At 59.1% G+C, this 18,374-nt stretch overlaps 2 protein-coding genes across 5 annotated transcripts in view; one reads left to right on the top strand and one right to left on the bottom strand.

The window, feature by feature from the left end:
- MACF1 (microtubule actin crosslinking factor 1) overlaps nt 1–18,374 on the bottom strand; it is a 145,421-nt gene that overhangs the window by 99,504 nt on the left and 27,543 nt on the right. For 2 of the 3 annotated variants that reach the window (XM_074926111.1, XM_074926112.1), the window contains exons 2-5: nt 10,544–10,605; nt 9,198–9,287; nt 6,461–6,538; nt 4,607–4,699 (exon numbers count right to left, since the gene is read on the bottom strand). In XM_074926111.1, the coding sequence (XP_074782212.1) occupies nt 4,607–4,699; nt 6,461–6,538; nt 9,198–9,287; nt 10,544–10,605 (323 nt within the window). Of the gene's footprint in view, nt 1–4,606; nt 4,700–6,460; nt 6,539–8,187; nt 8,293–9,197; nt 9,288–10,543; nt 10,606–16,975; nt 17,106–18,374 lie in introns of those variants that run through there. The other variant, XM_074926110.1, reaches the window with a different exon arrangement.
- LOC141969902 (uncharacterized) lies at nt 12,445–15,890 on the top strand. 2 transcript variants are annotated; one of them, XR_012635113.1, is made up of 3 exons: nt 12,445–13,411; nt 13,665–14,128; nt 14,267–15,890. XR_012635113.1 is itself a non-coding variant. In XM_074926113.1 (2 exons), the coding sequence occupies exons 1-2, from the start codon at nt 12,666–12,668 to the stop codon at nt 13,882–13,884; spliced, it is 966 nt and encodes a 321-aa protein (XP_074782214.1). In that variant the 5' UTR covers nt 12,445–12,665; the 3' UTR covers nt 13,885–14,257. The 2 variants fall into 2 exon arrangements, 1 of the variants encoding a protein (XP_074782214.1); XM_074926113.1 differs by lacking the exon at nt 14,267–15,890 and having other exon boundaries at nt 13,665–14,257.

The following is an 18,374-nucleotide window of genomic DNA, read 5'->3' as shown; positions in this document are numbered from 1 at the left end:
CTTTAACTCCTCCAGCCCCGGGGCCGGGTTTCCTTTGGGATTCCAGGACCCGGCACCTGAGTCAGGATGGATAGAGCGATGTGCTGGGTGAGCAGCAGGATGGGACCCTCCACGCCTGCAGGGAGCAGGGAAGGACCCACAAACATCCACCTGCTCAGCACCCCCTTATTGATCACCCAGCAGCTTTTAATTAGAGCTGAATGCCACCTTCTGTGAACCCACCCATCGGCTGCGCCCCACCGGGGCTGTCCGGCACCACTGCCCATCAGGGAGCTCCTCACAGCACCCCAGCTCAGAGAAATCCTTTATTTTTAAATCATTCACACAGCACTGGGGTTCTCCAACCGCTGGGCCTTTCCCCAAGGGCATCCTTGCAGGAGACCCTCCTAGAGATGCACTTACGGAGGTGCAGGATGCGGCACCAGCTCCACCCTTCTTTCTTCACATGTCTGTGTCAGGACAAAGATTTAGGGAGGCACAGGAGAGAAGAGAGAGCGGAAACTCGCAGGACTTGGGTCCAGCCCCTTCCAAACCCCATCAACATCAGCCTCGCACATCAAGCAACTGGTGGCAGGATGCTGAAGGCCAGGTGGTGGCTGTGACACTGGTCCCAACCCAGCAAAGGTATTAGGGGCCACAACCCCCTTCCTGCCCCTCCGACCACACGCATGTCCTGGGGCGTGCAGAGCTTGGCCAAACCCAGGGGCACCTTCAGCCCACCCAGTCACCCCCAAGGAGCGGCCTCCAAACAGCAACAACCGGCTCCAAAACACAGCATCATCCCCTGCTCTTCCTCTCGGAGCCTCCTCGGAGCAGGCAGAGCCCCGACACCTCCACGTTCACCCGCTGCCGCCCGCCTGGGAGCTGAGTGTGGGCAGAAGGAAGGTGACACCCCAAACTTGCACCCAAGGACACATGTGCCACCAGCAACAGCAAACACACTGCTGATGGCAAATGCAACGGCACCGAAAGCCCGGGTGACGACCAGCTGCCCCCACCGGTTCCGGCGAGAGCTGCTCTCTGGCCGCCTGTGCCAGGAGCAGAGGACAGGACACGTCAGTCCCCAGGAGATGTTTTCCTGGTGGAGATGCTCGGAAGGGAAAAGGCTTTGGGAGCTTTATGAACCAGAGTCCTTCGTCCCGCACTCAGCCTCGCTGACAGGACCGTCCCCAGAGGCCACCAGAGGCCCCAGAGGGTCACTGAACCAGGTCCCCCCCACCCCGCTCCAAAAAGGGGGTGAGGTTACACGCAGACACTGACCATTCCTCCGGCTGTCCCCGAGCTCCCCCTCCAAGCCCAGCCCTCAGCAGCGAGCCTGCGGCCACCTTCAGAGGGAGACGCCGTGGTCCCAGCAGCTCCGGCGCCCTTGGCCGGCCGCCGTGCCGGGTCGCTGCCGTACCCCGAGGAGCTCCGGGCCGCGCCGCCGCTGCGCCCGCTGAAGGTGGAGGGGCTGCGGGAGGCCGGCAGTCCCTGCCCGTCTCCCTCCCCGGCCCGATACGATGGCAACCCTGAGCTTCTCCCCACGCTGGGGTTTTCCAGCTGCTCCACCATGGGGGACGGCGTAGACAGCTCCGAAATGGTGCCCGGCTCTGCGGCGGAGGAGCAAGTCCATGTGGTGCTGGAACCGGGATCGTTGCTGCCTCCTTTCCTCCAGGCATCCAGGGCGCTGCCGGCCCCCGGCTCCCGGCTCTTCGCTGGCTCCTCGCCGACCACGGCGCTTGCCGGGGACACGAGCCCCTGGGCACGGCCGGCGCTCCCCCCGCGCAGCGGCAGCAGCACGGCCCGGCAGCTGCCCGCGCCGCTCCTCTGTAGCTCGACCAGCCGGCTCACTGCCTTCTCACAGTCCTTCTCGGCCGGGTTCTCCAGCAAGCGAGCGATGACGGTGGTGCCTTCCTCCGGGGAAGCCCTCGCCGCGCCCCGCCGCTGCGGCTCCAGCACCAGGCGAGCTTTCTGCACCTCCCCCTGGAACCGCTCCTTCACCTGCACGATGAGCCCGGGCTGCAGGGCCGCCGCGTTGGGGTCCCCTCCGCCGGGCCAGCTCCCGGCCGGCTCCTCACCTCCCTCCTGCCGGGGGGCTGCCTGCGACTTCGGTGCCTCCTCATCCTCAGCCACCTCCAGGGCTGGGGGCTCCTCCTGTGGAGCTGCCTCCGGCATCGCTCTCCTCTTCCCCCTCCGCCGCCGTTTAAAGCGGACCCTTTTTTTGGGAGACAGGGGTGCCTTTCCCACAGCTTTTTCCTTCGGCTCTTTAACGCAGCCCAGAGAATTCCCCATCTCCTCCTCCTCCTCCTCCTCAGTGCCGGCAGTAACGCAGCTAAGCGAGTCGCCGGCTCCCGAATAAATTCCGAGCTGGGCTTCATCGGATCAAACACAGGCCACACAGCGTGCCGCGGAGTGCCCCTCGCCGCCGCTCCCTCCCGCCAGCCCTGCCGCCGCCACCGCCGCCGCTCCAGACAGCCATCTTACAGCCTGGGCGCTGCGAGAAGACAAATTCAAAGCATCTCACTGCAGTTCAGAAATCACTTGACCTAAAAGCAGAGGGAGCGGGGATTGGCTGCGGCGTCCTTCTCTCCAAATATGAGGTAATTGGAGCACGGCCCTCGCCAACACAAACAGGGAGCAGCAATCAGGCAGCGGAGTGGGGAGGGAGATGGGAGAGGGTGGGGAACAGGGGGATAAAAAACACAAAACCCGGGGAAGGTTGGTAAAGGTAGCATAAAGGAAGGGGTGGGAGAGAAATGGGGAAAAAAAAAAAAAAGCAGGGAGGAGTCAGAGCAGCTCTGCATGCACACCAACGGGGACGCGGAGCCGCCGCGCCGGCTCCCGCAGGGGTGTTTCTCTCCAATTCGAGAGGTTTGCTCCTTAATTCTTAATGCCAAGAACCCCAAGAGACCGGCTCACGTGCCCACCCAGCTCAGGGCACAGAGGGGCAGCCCAAGGTGCCCCGGGGACCCGGCATCACCTCAGGGAGCCGCAGTCGCGGGGTCCCACAGGCTACGGCAGCGCCGATGCTCCCCGTCCCAGTCCAGCCCCATGCCCTCCCTCTCTCCTGCCACAAGGGCAGGGCTTGGGGAGCATCCAGCACCCCAACTGTGCTCGCCAGCTCAGAGGGACCACAGCAGGGTAACACGCACCGAAAGCGAGGGTGAGACAGAAAACGGGGAGCAGGATCATAAAAATGGGGACAGTGAACTCAACCCCAGCAAACAGGGATGGGAGGGGAGAAACCCACAATGAGGAGCAACACGGGAGATGATGAAGGGACACAGTGACCCCAAGAGCTCCCAGGACACGGGGGGGCAGCCCCCACGCCTTCACCTTGCCCAGGGCTCTGCACCAGCACCAGCTCAGCCCAAACCTCTCCCCGGGGCTCTCCCAGCCGCCTGCCCCCGGGCAGCGGCACTGGGACACGGGAGATTAAGAGGTTCACAATGGAGCTACAACCCCAGAAAAAATCCCGTTAGCGCAAGCGGGAGGAGGATGCACAGGCTCACCGGCACCAGCTCAGCTCCCTTGGGGGCCCCCCAAGGCAGGGTGGCAGTGTCCCCTCCCAGCTGGGCACAGAGGTGACCCAGGACCTCCTGATCTCCCTTCCCTGGTCTCCTGCACCTGGGCAGGGCCACCCCGAGGACAGTGGGGACAGGATGCCACCAGCCAGGGCCTCACTGGAGCTGATGGTGACTCATCAGCATCCAGACCCTGCTTGACCCGGGCTGCTTCCCCAGGGCCAAAACACCAGCTGAGCGCCTCGTCAGCGGACTTACATCCGATTTATCCCCATGCTCCCCCCAGATGCCTCTCCAAAAACGAAAATCTTTCTTATGGGGTCTCAAAGCCAGCGGTAGTCTCGTCTGGAAGATGCCAGCAGGGCTACGGGAGGGAGCCAGGACACAGCAGCTCCCACCGCGGCCCCAGAGCTAATGTCACGTCGCTAACGAGCTGCTGACAGCAGCGTCACTCAGCAAGGCCCACATGCCAATGAACTGGTGGCATGAGGGGTCCCACATCATCCTCTGAGGACACCAAAGCTACAATGGGATAATTTGAGGCTATTAAAGACCCAAGACCCTGTTTTGCACGAGCATCTACAGCACACGATTGCTGGAGACGGTCCGAAGTGCGTTCCTCAGCACCCCAGCTGGGTCAGAGAGCTTCTCCCACCCCTGTCCTGAACCACCGTCAGGCAGTTGACATTTTTCATCCCAAAGAGAGATCCCGTGGCTGCGCTGACCACCCAAAGGGCCGGGAGCACCTCGGGATAACAGCCCTGTGTGGGTGGGAGCTCAGCCTGCCCCCCCACAGTCCCTCTGAATTTGCTCTTCTCCTCCAGAGGCTTCAGCTGAGCAAATAGCTACCAACAACAACCCTGGTGCCAACCAGGAGGCCACTGCACACAACCCATCATTAATGATTTCATTATGTAAATGATGAGAAACGGGTGTTGCTATTCTCTGACACCAGTCTCCATGACACTGCAACGTGTGTCGATCCTCCGGCCCAATCTGCGTGCCAGCATCGCCACGAAACACGCAGAGAGAGATGCCAGCACCCCCGGGGAGACAATGCACTCCCGCCCCGCGTCCATCAGCAAGAAACTCTGATGACAGACCTGGAAGTGGAGGATGATTGTCCATATGAGCCCCAGGGTGAGCTTGGGGTTGCCATCCGTAATGTCATCATTGCGGATATTCACCAGTTTCACCTGGAAGAGAAACAACAGGATCAAAGCTCCCCATCAGCCTCACCCACGGAGGACACGTCCCTGACCACGCTGTCCCCAGGGTCACCCCGAGCAGTTCCCAGCAGGGAGTGGACATGCAAGACCCCAGCATTTCCCAACAAAGCAGCGAGGCCGCCCTGTGCCACAGCTCAGGAAGGAAGAATTTTTCACATCTCTAGCACTCTCCATTCAGAAGTGCTTTCCCGGTGCTTAATGGCTTTATTTCAGCTCACCCAGAGAAGCGCCTCGTCCCCGAAGCCCTCAGCACTACTGCATAATTTAATAGCTACAGACCACAGCACAGTTAAAAAAGGATGGGCAAGCTTTATTAATTCCCTCCTGGGTTCAAAACCAAGCTGCTAACCAATCAGCCCTAACAAAGGCCGGGACACCAGCGCTGCCCTCACCGAGGGTCCTCACCCAGCACCCACCAAAAGCACCCGTCCTGGCAGAATCCGGCCCCACGCAGTCCCAGAGCTGCTCCCCCCCGGCTGCTTTGCTCTGGGGCTGGTTTAAATGCACACGCAGTCCCTGAACTGCTCGGAGATGCAGCACCAGAAGCGCTGGTCTCGATGCTTCCAGCAGATGCAAACAGGAGTGGTGCTGCTCCCGCTCTGCGGGCAGCCACGTTCCCCAGAGCTGCTCCTGCTTTGGGTTCCTCTCCCCCTGGGGGACTCCCCGCTCCCCAACACTCAACGGGACCCCACAATCTGTCTCTAGCAGAAGCGTCTGGGGTAAGATGTCCCAGCAAGGCCACTGCCACCAGGCCATCACGCTTCAAAGGAAAAAAACTGTTTCATCCAAGTAGAGAAACAAGCTCCCAGGAGCCCCCTGGCAAAATGTCTGTATCAGGGGGCTGGGGAGGAGAGCGGGGGGGCTGGAAGCAGCTCACCCTCCCAGGAGTGGGGCACGTGCTCAAATTTCTTCATTGCCCTCAGGCTACCAGAGAGAGAGAAAACTCTCTGCTTCAGCACAAACTGGTACAATTTATCATCATCTTGGCATATCTGGGGAGCAACATGGTGGGGAGACCCGACCCAACAGGCGGAACAGGACACCCGGCCCCGGGGCTGCGGGGGTTTCACCAACAAGTCTCGGGATGTATCCCACTGCTCCGGGCAGGATCTGCTCTGGACTGTGGAAGATTCCTGGGCTCTGCCAGCTGCACAGGCACTGCGGGGCCAGCACCCCCCCAAAATCCCAGCGGAGGGAACCTGCCCGCTGAAAGCCGAAGGTGCCCAGGGGCGGCGTGGGAGGACGATATGTCCATGCTGCCATCCAGGGGGGTGATGCCACACAAAGAGGCACCCGGCTGTGCCAGCACCAAGGCCACGGCTGCGTGGGGCTGGGTACAAGCCAGCTGCCACGTCTCCCCCAAAGCTGGTGGGAAGGTCTGGATGTGTCACAGCCACCCGTCTCTGCTGCTGGGATCTGTTAGAGAGCCCCAAGTGAGGCTTTCGGGGTGCAGAAGTGAGTGTCTGTGACATCTGCAAACGCCTTCCCAGAACTGGAGTCCAGTCCCTCATTTTGATACTAGCTTTTGCACCGCTTGGGTGGTTCTGAGGGTGCGCAACGCCTACAGGGGAAGTCCCCTGACAGCCGCAGCAGCACCAGCACCGCAGGGACAGGCACGCCCCAGCACAGGCTGATGCTGCTTCTCGACACCATTCCTGAGCCCTGGCCAGGAGAGAGAACAGCAAATCACCCAGCTCTGCTTCTGGATGAGCCTAAATCAGCCCTTACCTGGCGCTGCTTCAGGAAATCCAGGGCAATCTGCACGTTCTGCAGCCGGTGGAAACGCATCCGCCCCTTCTCACGCGGCTGCAAGAGAGAAGCCGCAGTTTCAGGTCAGGTTCACACGGGGCTGGGCCAGCAGCCCCCCCGCATGCACAGCCACCCCCCACATGCCCCCAGGAGCTGTTTGTGGCAGCCCCCTCGCACTCAGCGTGCTGCTGTGACCCCCCCCTCCCCGTGCACTCCACACATCCTGCTCTATCTTCTTGCTCCGGAGGCAAATAATGTCATTGCTCCACACAATCCTGCTGAAAGAGGGCCAAAAGGCCACGGTGGGGCACGGAGGTGGGATCTCGATCTCCTCGCAGACCCTGAGGGTCTGTGTCCAGGCCGTGCTCTGCAGGCAGGACTGGCTCAGCCTCTGAGATGCCTGAGCAGGATCTCACCCACCCCACTGTCAGGCAGACAAGCTGGGAAGAGGGCTCAGCAAAGGGAGATTTACTTGAGCAGAGAGTACAGAGTCCGACCCCTCTGGGTGGAATCAGAGGGATGTCTGCTCTGCAGCAGGACATGGGGACCAGGCAGGGACCAGCCGCGGGTCCCCACTGATGGCAGAGAAACCCCAACCTCAGCATCGGCCCCTGCAGACCCAGCTCAGCTCCTCCCGCATGCGGGCAGGGGCTGCTGCTCCAGGTACCATCTCTGAACCCCTGGGGAGGGGAGAAATGAGGCACCCTGGGCTGTGCTCATGCCAGGGGATTTTCTGAGGTGCCCTGCAGCTGAGCTGTGGCCAGGGGAAGGGTATGGGATGCTGGGTCTGCTTTGAATCAGCAGGAGGGGGAGGATCAATGCCCAAATCCTGTTCCCAGCCTCAACATGAGGCATCACCAGGATGCTCTGAACTCCTAGGACACCCCAAGTCCTCCGAGTCCCCTCCCTTCCCCAGCCTGAAGGAGAAGAGCTGTCCCTGCACAGGGAACATCTCCAGGGCTGCAGGGGATCGGAGGTCGGTGGGAAGGTGCTACAGCCCCAGCAACTCCTGCGCTGCTCCAGGTGGGAGGTGACACCAGGCACAAGGGAATGTCACCCAGACAGAGCAAGAGGGCTGGAAAACACACCCTCTCTTACACCTCAACAAGGTTTTGGGGTCCAGCCACTTCGGGGTAACCCTCAGCTAGGGCTGGGCTGGGCTGACTCCCACCTCCACTCACATGCACGGGGTTGTCGGACACTCCCGGGACCCCACAGTGGCACCAGCCACCCCCTCCCCGCCCCAAGAAGGTGCCTGTGCCCAGAGCCTGTCCATGCAGTGCGAGGTGAACAGCCGCCACAGCGGGCCCCCCCCGAGGGCCGAGCAGGCTTGGGGAGGGGGGGGCCAGCCAGGAGCAGTGTGCAGGACCCGTCCCTGTCCCCTCCCGCCCCGTGGGGGGGACACATGCTGTCACACCGGGTGGGTGGCGTGCCCTGCCTGCGGGCCGACACTGTAGCGCACGCCCAGATAATCCAGTTAACGGGAACACAGCCCGGTAACGAGGACCACGGCGTCGGGTGCCTCTCTGCTCTCACAGCTTCCCCTCCACAGGGCGACCACCCCGGGCGAGTTTTATCCAAAACCTCGGCTAAAACCGAAGCGAGGGGAAGGTCGGAGCCCCAGCGACGCTGGGCTGCACTGGACTATCTGACGGCACTCCAGTGTCTGCCAGGGATACGCTGCGGCCGGGGCAGACTCAACCTACTTCTTCATCATCATCATCTTCCTCCTCACGCTCTTCGCTGCTTGCACGGCACCAGGCCGGCGCTCTCACCAGGCGAAGGCTCCTCTGAGCTGGCGGCTCTATTTGCTAACAAGGACGGGAGGGACAGCGGCGATGGGAGGGTGACACAACAGGGAGACAGAATGGAAACCAAAATGCAACACCCAGGTAAAAGGAAAAAAAAAAAGAGAGCGGGGACGAAAGCAGCTGGATCTGAGCACACTCTGGGCTCAAGCACAGAAATTTTCCCCCGGCTTTGAAAGCCGAAGCGAAGGAAGCTGTCTGGATCACAAGTAGCTTGATCCAATTTTTCAGCCCCCACAAAAATTGATTTGGCATCTCTGGAGGGTAACGGAGAGAGTTAGGAGATCTTTGCCCAGATCCTATTTTAGGGAAAAACTAAAATAATTCCTGCTGTGCTACCCTGTTGCAGCAATCGGGATCTTCCCAGAGCTGAGCGAATGTGTCAGTCTGAGAAGGAGGAGGAGGAGAAGGAGGGGGGAACTCTACGATGCTCAAGATGCAAGAAGAGGTTTGCACACCACCGACTGCTACAAATCCAGCTCGTGCGGGAGCCGAGCACAGGGCAGGAGTGTTAAATCTGAGCTAAACTGCTGGGCACACTGTCACAGAAACAGTTTTAGTCAAAGTCACTATTATCCGTTATTTTAAATATGGAGCCAAATCGAGAAGATGAAGGCGTGCAAGCCTTGACAAAAAGAGAGCTCTGCCCAGGGAACCATAAGCCAGTGGCTTTAATCACATGTTTTGGTGGTATCCAAGAGACCAGCCTGGGGAATAAGGGTTTGAGTGAAAATAAATAAAATAATAGTAAGAAGAAATAATAATAGTAATAATAATAAAAGAAACAATGACAGACATTTGAAAACAAAACTATGGCATAAGAAATGACAGCTGACAGCTGGGAGCGGAGGGGAGCAGGGGGGAGGATGGAGGGGGCTTGGGGTCACTGCCCAGCCCTGGGGACTTACCAGCTTCACTCCTGACAGCACCTCCAGAAGGGAGATGAGGTTGTGGCCATCTCGCAAGTCCTCGTAGAGGTCGTTGATGTGCTTGCGCACCTGCAGGGGCCGGGCAGGAAAAGCCATCAGACTCACTCGCCCTCCGGCATGTTGGCAAGAGCGCAGGAGGACGGGAGCATCCTCGAGCCACATCCATTTAAAATGGTTATTCCAGAGCTATTGCTAAGGAAAGCAGCCTCCCGGCTCCCAAACGACCTGGGAGAAGCTGCTGCCAATTTTACACACGAAATCAAACTGTTAAAACCATCCATAGTGCAGGCAATCCCATCACCCTGCACACAGGCCTCTGCAGAAAGGGCAGCTCAGTCCCGGGGCGGTGGTTTAATTGCTCGTACTACCCCAGAGCACCCCCAAAACACGGCACCTCACAGAATCACAGAATCATCTAGGCTGGAAAAGAAGACCACCTGGTCCAACCATTAAGCCAACACTGACAGTTCTTAACTACTACACCTCGCTTCCCTCTGGGCACAGAGGAGGCTTCTGCGGGGCAGCGTGGCTGTGAGAGCAGCCTGACCTCGCGCAGCCTCTGTACCTGCTCTTCCCCCGGACACCCAGACCTCGTCCTGGTGTTTTACTCAGCTGGAAACTTTCAGATGTTTTCCCACAGCAGCCTCAGAATTTATCCTTTTTCCCTCCTTTGTAAGATTTAGAAAACAGCCAAAAGCTTGACACAGAGTCAAAGCTGGCAGGAAAATACAGCTGTGACACCTGATGATGAAATAGCTTTTTTTCTTCTTTGTTTTTTGGCAAATGTAAAATTAATTAAAAACCACTCGGCATTAACCAAGCAGGAGGAACCTTGCGGTGCTATGTTAATCCTGCTTAGCTACGGCTGCAAGCAGCTCCTTTCACATACTTTGAGGCTCCTCTCCATGCAGAAACATCCCTCAAAAGATGAAAAACCCCTTTGCCCTGGCAAGAGGGATGCGAGGGGGCTGCAGCCCCACGCTGGGATCCCCTCGCTCACCCGGCTGCCCACAACCCAGGTGGGAGGATGCACAAAGCTGGGGTTAAAGCCAGGACAGGGTGCTCAGGAGGGAAATGTAATAAAAGGGCTGTGTGGTGATGTTACAGTGCCCTCAATAGGCACCGGCACATTTCCACCACAACGGGCTCCACTCTGAGTACAGATACGTATGAAGATTCAAAACCAATGCAAAAATTCCCAGACAAAAAAAAAATAATTAAAAAAATAAAAAAAATTTAAAAGGCATTTATCTGCCAGTCCTGAGCCAGAACAGACAGACAGACAGTCATTTAACCAGGTTTATAATAAAATACATGACTCTTACCTTCATCAAGTGTTTATTGACCCATTTAGTGAAAGTTTTCTTTTGGACTCTGTCCCGTTCATCTGTCAAGAGAAGACAAAGGCAGCTCTTGGTCAGTGTTTCTCATGCAGAAACTCAAATGACTTTAAAATGAGGGGAAGAGACGAAGGAATCGCCGCCAGTGCCAGGACCACGGGATGGATCCTGCGCCCGGACAGGGGAACAGAGGCTGCTTATTCCCGGGCTAGCGCGGGACGGGGCCATTCACGCGGCTCCAGTGTCTCACTCAAGCAGGGAGGTAGGAGCATCCACAGAGCTAGAACCAAATACGCTGCTTTTTTTGGGGGAGAATAGCGTTATTCGAACAAAAGCAGCGTGGATGATTAGGATGGGTATAGCTGCAGCTGGCAGTGGTAAATGAACCCCCAAAATGCGTCCCCCTGGATGGGAGCCCCATGCCTCCTCGTCCCCACTGGAGGCAGTGCAGGGAGGGAGGTGGGGTCTGCCTGAGCCCCCCCACTTTAGGAGGGTGTCCCCCTCCCCTGTCCGCTCCCAAAAGGCTTTAACACATTATATAAATCCCACAGATGTCCCGTAACAGGCCTCTGCTGGGCACTAGCAGCATGTGCAATTAGCAGCTTACTCCGTCGCTGTATTTTTGGTTCATTGGATTGTCAGGATTTAATGTTTATTTCTGTCCCAGGGCTCAGCTGAGACGGCCCCAGCCAGACGCTGGGAGCTCTGAATGCCAGTGGCACAGGGTGACAACGTCCCCAGGGAGCAGCAGGGGTGACCACCAGCCCCATGGGGTGACAGGATGGGAGATTCGTGGTGATGCCAAAGAGTGATGAGGGATGGGGGACCTGGCGGCAGGCTTTGCCCTGTTCTTGGTGCAAAATATAATACCACACGAAAATCAAAGGCAAACAAGGTGAAATGAGAGGACGTGAGATGGGAGCACACTGCTGGAGGGTCCCACAGGGCACAGCGGGGTCCTGTTCAGCCCCCATCTCCCCAAGCCTGGGCAGCATGGAGGGCTCAGGGCAAGCCCAGCAGTCAGCCCTGTGCCGAATGGGATCGCCTGGTTTTAACATCATCCTAGAGGAAAGCGAGTGCCTCAGCACCGACCCACGGCACGCGACCCCAGGCTCCCCATCCCTGGGAGAGAGTGCGAACAGATGAGCCCTGCTACCCCAAGACATTCCTCTGACAGCACGGTCCACTATGCAGAAGCACACCTTGCTGTAGTTTTAAGCCAAAAATCAAGAAAAGGGAGAAAGGCAGCAGCTCTCGGCCCGGGCTGCGTGTCCTGCCTGCATGGCCCCACACCCCCCTTCCTGGGGTCACTGGGGGGGTCCCTGCACTGGCCACCCAGCCATGGCCCCAGGGACCCTCAGAAAACCTCCCCATGTCTCAATCCATGCAGATTTGAAAGCACCATCTAACATCTAACACCCATCCTCCTCATCCACCCCACAGCTTCCCCCATCGGAAAGCACGGCACTAAACCACGCGGCCGGCACGCCACCTCCCCTGTGTCCCGCTCTGTCCCCCGGCCAGGGCAGGCACCCAGGTGCCAAAAACGACCCACCAGTTCAACCATGGGTACCCTCCCTCCCCTCCCCGCCAGGCATCGGCATGGTGGGGCCACACGGCCAAGCCACGGAAGCTGCGTCACCCCTACGTGGTTTTAGGGATCTTTCCTGTACCCAACCCCCCCTGGAGCCGCGGTGCCGGGTCCCTTCCCAAACCCGGCATTAATTCGGGGTGGATAAAGCTTGAGCCGCTCCTCGGGCAGCATGGTGGGGGCTGCCTGCACGCTGGGAAGGGGAGGGCAGCGGGTACAAACCCAGACAGCACATCTGGCACGCCAGGCAGGCGCTGAGCCGCCACTTCTCCCCGGAGAGCTCCTGCCTCTCCATCGCCCGAGCCTGGGATGGGGAGCGCTGGGTCGCGGGCAAAGCGGTGGCTGCCTCCCGGTTCTTGGGGAAGGGTCTTCTGGCGGTACCACCCGCTCCCTGACCTTGGCCCCAAAGCGGGTGGGTGACTCCCCAGTGGCGGCTCCTCCCACCGCACCACTTCCTACACCCGCTGCTCCCAACGGCCGCTCATCGTCAGGGGCATCGTCACAAACCCCACCGCGATGGCAACGGCTGCTTCGCGTTTCCACGGCTCCTCGCGCTTCTCTGGGTGCTCCCAGCCACAGGTGCCAGCAAAATCCTCCCCGGCCCGTGGTCCCAATGGCCGGCAAAGCCGCTTGGAAAGCTCCCGGCAAGGAAAGGCAGAGCTGCTCCCTCCTGCAAGCGAGCAAGAAGCGGTGCAGAGCGCGGTGCAGAGCGCAGCCGTCGGGCTGGGGGCGCGGACGCAAACTCGCCCCGTGGAGCTGGGCACTGCCCCGCCAACAGGCTCTTGGCTTGTTTTCCCGTGGCTTGTTTTCCAGTTAATTGCACCAGGGACGGGAAGGACAATGCCAGGCTGTTCTCCCCGCTCCTGCCTGCCCGCTTGCAGCTTCTTCCCAAATCATTTCCCAGGTCCGAAGCGCCGGAGCCAGGACCCGGGCGCAGCCCCGCTCGGCACGCGGGGAGATAACGGTGGCCTCCTTATCACCACCTCTCTTCCTTTTCTTCTAAATATAATCCCCCTGCAGACCTTCTGCCGGCAGGAGCCCTGCCGCCCCGGCCGCGAGGGCGAGAGGAGCTGGGCTGCTGCCGGGGGAAGGCGGGAGCGTGTCACCAAGCATCGCAGGGAGCACGCGGGGATGGAGGCACGTCACCGAGTCCCACACGGAAAATCTGCAGCAAGGCACCTCCAGCGCCGGATCCAGGGGGTGCCAGCAGGCCAGCAGCTTCTCAGCGTGTTCCCTCTTCCCATCTCCTGCAGAAATAGGAGGTTTCCTCTCTTTTTTTTTTTTTTTTCCCCCGCTGTCCCACCACCCTTGGGTGGTTCCTGAGCTCTAACCAGATTACACCTCCCTACCCCGTACCCACGCTATCATCCGAGCTAATAATAACGCCCAGTTACCGCTTACTAACACCATTAAGGGACTGCAAGCTTATCTTTCCCTGGGTAATCTTTTCCAGAGCCATCTCCATAAGCAACTTGTTGCAACCCCCCTGTGCTTGTTCTCTCCCCTGTTTACCAGCAGTTTTCTGGCCCCAGCCACCAAGAACCACCCTGTCACCAGGCAGGGACAGGGTGCAGAGGCAACGGCCCGGCAGTGGGCAGGCAGGACACAGCCAGAGGGAAGGCAACAGGGGCTAGAGGAAATCTGCACCACTCCAAAGACAAGCCAGCAGCAGGAGAGGCCGACTGCGGAGCGTCCCCTCACACACAGGGCACAGAGCAAAGGCTGGTGGCGGTGACACAGGGAACATCGGTGGCAAACGGCGAGCCTGCTGCCAGCAGCACCAGTGAAAACCACACTGTAACTGGACATGCCCACGTGCCACACAACCCTTCAACGGTTTCCAGCGCCGCTGATGTTATCGGAGCCACACGGATGCTCCCAGCAGCGAAGTGCTTTCATGTTGCTGCTTTCCCAGGACAGGTCAGACGCGGAGAGATGAAAACCCAGACGAGCCAGGCAACAACCCAGCCTAAGCCCAGGTGAGCCACAGCCATGCCAGCCCCGTCTCCATCCCTGCCCAGGCAGAGCCCAGCCCCGAGGCGCAGGGACCACCGCAGGGCTCTGAAACCTGCCCCAGCTGCTCCCTGACCTGCCTATTTTTGTTTGGTTTGGTTTAGGCTTTCGATTGTGCAATGGTTCTGTAGCCATCCACATACCAGTGCAAGCCAGGAGTAGGGTCCAGCTGCCAGTACCTCAACCTCTGCAGGACCATGAGTGCTGTTTAATTTCCTCCCCACCTCCTCTCCCCCTGTCACACAGTCCACTGCATCCCCAGAAATGGGGATCCCAAAGGCACCAGGGCACCATCTGCCCCCCACCACGGCAGCGTGAATCTCCCGCAGAGGGGCCAGGAGCAGCAAGGACCAAGGAGCAGAGGCAGCCGCAGGTGGGGAAGGGGAGTTTTGAGGTTTTCCCACTGCTGTCAGTCCCCCAAGCAAACCCAGCTAGTAAGGGGGAACGGGAAACACCATCCTGCCCCACAGCTGGTTTACAGCACCCCAAAACTGGGGGCATCAGCTCAGCATGGGAAGAAAAACTCCCACTCACTGTCCCCTCAGACTCCAGGGTCCCCTGGCACTCGCCATCAGCACAGGGGGGGCTCCCACAGACACCGGGTGCCAGAGACCCTCCCACCATCACCACAACACCCTGCACAGACAATTCCCCCTCCCCATTTGCCTGCGGCAGCCGCGGTGCTGGCAGCCTGCCTGTCCCCAGCAGCTCCCAGCACGTCCAGCTGGGAGTTGGGAGCTGCCGCTCCCCCCAGGATCCCTCCTCCATCCTCGCTGGCCTCACTCGCTGCCAGACTCCATCACCGTTCACCTCCTGCTGCTGCTGCAAGAGCGCGGCCCCAGCCCCGGTCCCCAACCCTGGCCAGGCACCCTCCGTCCCTCTGGCACCCGGGGGGGTTTCACTGGCCCCCACCAGCTCCTTCAGCCTGCTGGAATAAAGCCTGGAAGCAGCTCCCAATCCTTCTGCTCCTGCTCATGAATTCCTGCTAAAACCAAAGTAATACAGGAGATGTCACACAGGGCACGGCACTGGATGAGCTCACAGAGATCTTGGGGACATCTCCAAGGCCACACTCAGCGTGAGGGTGGCTCTGTGCGGGGATCAGCCCTGGGGTGAAGGAGCGTTTTGTTACACATAAATGCCTAGAAACAAATTTTTAAAGTGTCAAAACCCCCCGCTTTCACTTTGAACTCCTTCAAGGCAAGCAGAGAATGGGAACGCGCTTTTTTTTTTTTTTTTTAACGCGGTACTTTTAAGATGGGGGATATGAACAAACCCTGGCTGGCTCAGGAGCACGAGGTATTTAAAATGTGCCGGCTGCCAACTCGGAGGCTGACATAATCCATCATGACAACAGAGCCAACCGGGCAGGATTTACAGAGCCTTTCGAAACAGGGAAAGGAAACGGTGCCTGATTCAGCCTGGAAGAATGCACAAGAGATACCTGTGGTGAAAAACTATCCAGCACCCAGATATTTAATGAGGGAGACACCTGAGAAGTGGTGATGCAAAGGAAACCCTCGTGGCTGCTCAGCAGAGCTGGGCAAGCATCATGGGGCAGCAAAAACCAAAACCTGCTGCAAGATGACCCTCGTCTTCCAGGATGCTGCGCCCCTGGGGTGGGTATTAGCTGACCTTTACTGGGAAGGAGTGATGAAAGGAAACAGATATTGAAAATACTCGCAACACTGGCGCCAGGATTTTTTCCAAAAGGGATGGATTTCTGTAGGATGAAGCGGTGGGTCGGTGCGGTACAGGGGGCGAGGGGTTGGGAGGAGATGGTCGTGCTGGGAAGCGGCCGGGAGGTCCCTAGTTGGAGCTGAGCACGTCGCTGAACAACACTGCCCGGACACTGAGATTAATTAAGAGCCCAGGAGACGGCGGGTCAACAGGAGGAATTGCAGCAAGGCTGGGTTTAATGGGTAAAAGGGTGCATTTCTGCATGGTGGCATGTTTGTGCAACTCGGTATCTTTCTCGCGGTAGTTTTGAGGGAGAAAAGTATCCCAAAGCAGTATTTGGGGCAAATTCCCTGCACACTGCCCCGGCTCTGCAGTCCTGCTCCTCTACATAGAAAAAGCCAAAGAAAAGGAGGAATTGGTAACAGACACAGGGAAAAGGCTCCATGCAGAGGCACAGGAGAGAACAAGCCCTGCTGGAAAAAAGAGGGAGGAATCAAAACAAACAAATCCCAGGAGGAAGAGGTCGGGACGGAGAAGGAGCTGAGTCCTTGTCCATGGCCCAGAGCTATCGCACATCCCCACAAAGAATCCTCGCCCTCCTCGGGCGGCGGTCATGTGCAAGCCCTATTTTGGGAAACTGAGGCAGGGTCAGCCCCAGCTGCTCAGCGAGCCTGTGCCAGCACTGAGAGGAGCTCCCGGGGCCACGTCTTGCCACTGCCGATGGCTAACGGAGACGCTGCTGTCACGGCGAGGGGCGGGAGGGACGCTCGTCTGTGCCGGGGCAGGAGCCGGGAGGCAGAACACCAGCCACGTGTCGTGGGCTTGTGCTGAGACAAAAAGCGGCCTCGTCCCCAGCGAGACATCCCCTATCCCAGCCGCTCCCATCCCCGCCTGGGCCGGGAACGGGTGGCAAGACCAAATTTAGGCACCGAAACCTCTACACACACCCCCAGTGGGGACCAAGGCCACTGGGAGGATCCCCACCACCGTGTCCTCCTCCCTCCTCCCCGCTGGCCACGTCTGTCCTACCCGTGCTGCTACCGCAGCTCTTGGGGAAGGAAAACAAGCCGTGACCCTCACCGGCGGCACGCCGGCCATCTTAGTGCCTCCCCCCCCGCGGGGGCTGCCCCTACCTTCTCTGCTCCGGCTCCTCCAGTACAGGACGCCGGCGATGCCCAGGACGTGGCTGAGGACAAAGGCGGCGGGCGGCAGATAGGAGCTCTCCGAGAGAGGCATCGTCTCCTACTCCCACCCCGTTATCTTGAGCCCAGCTCTGAATTTCTTTCTCCCAAGGCTGCTGCTGCCAGAGCCCAGCATCGCTGGGAGGGCGAGGGGATGGGGGGGGGACGACAGGGGGCCGAGCCGCTGCCTGTAGAAACTTCCGAAACTTCCTGCCTGCGCTTCTGGCTGCACCCCCGGAGCGTCCCCGGAGCTGGCAGGGCTCAGGGACAGCCAGCGTCGCCGGAATGGGGCCAGGGATATTTGGGAGCTCAGGGAGGGGGTGGGTAAAGGGAGAAAGCAAGCGTCAGGCCGGCTCAAACATCTTTCTTCGGTGTTCACGCGGCCAAACTTCATCCCCCCCCGTTCCGGGGGGAGAGACGTCATCTCCTCGATTTCCATTCCCAGCCCCGCTGGAAGGGCGGCTGCGGTGAGGGGGGATCGGTGGGAGCAGCTGCTGCGCCGGCATCCCCGCAACACCCCGCTCCTCGTGGGGGGCTTGGGAGCGGCACGACACTTTGGGCCCCTCCCAGCGGGTGACAGTCGGCTGCCCAGCGATGCCAACACGTTAAGGGCAGCTGGGATTAAGGGGGGAGCGGCTGGGAGATGTGGGCAGAGCAGGCAGCTGCCTGCTGCCGGCTCAGTGTGCTGGGTTGGACCCGCTGCCAGCCTGTTTGCAGGAAACCTTCTGCCCAGCAAGAGGGGTGAAAGTAAAGGCGACCAAATTTGGGTTTCTGCGAGTCAGGTACCCCAAACATGTTTCCCTGGATGCTTGTAGATAAAAGTATTAATTGCCAGGACACCCCCAGAGCCCACAAAAGATGCTCTACCACAAAATGAACGGTTCATCCACCTCCTGGCCCCCCCCCGCAGCCAGGTGCCCCCCTCTCATCAGCAGCACCACATAGGGCACAGTGAGACTTTGCAGCCCGACCCCATTTATTTACAGTTAGTGCTGTGCTGAGCGTTACTCCGGGAGTTTCGCTTCTTTTCAGAAGCGTTTCCAGCAGCAGAGGTACAGAAACGGCACAGGGAAACCGAGAGCACCAAGCCCTGCTGCGGCACCGCTGGCCGTTGGAACCACAAGCAAACCAGATGAAAACCCTCCTTACAAAGCCTGTTTTGATTTCAGAGCTCATCATGTGCCGGGTCCCTCCACCAGCTCCTGGAGGAGGAAACTTGGTCTTAGATAGAAAGTTGTACAGAATTAAATACTCAATTTTTGTCTTTACCTTCCCAGAAGGGCTCAGATAAGAGAGGGCTGTTCACCTGCCAGTGCTCAGCAGCAAAGGGGAGAGGCATTAAGGTGAAGAC

The sequence above is a fragment of the Athene noctua genome, chromosome 24 (genome assembly GCF_965140245.1).
Source record: "Athene noctua chromosome 24, bAthNoc1.hap1.1, whole genome shotgun sequence".
NCBI classification, from domain to species: Eukaryota; Metazoa; Chordata; class Aves; order Strigiformes; family Strigidae; genus Athene; species Athene noctua.
Note: the sequence above shows the minus strand (reverse complement) of the source record. Positions and strands in the feature narration are given on the sequence as shown.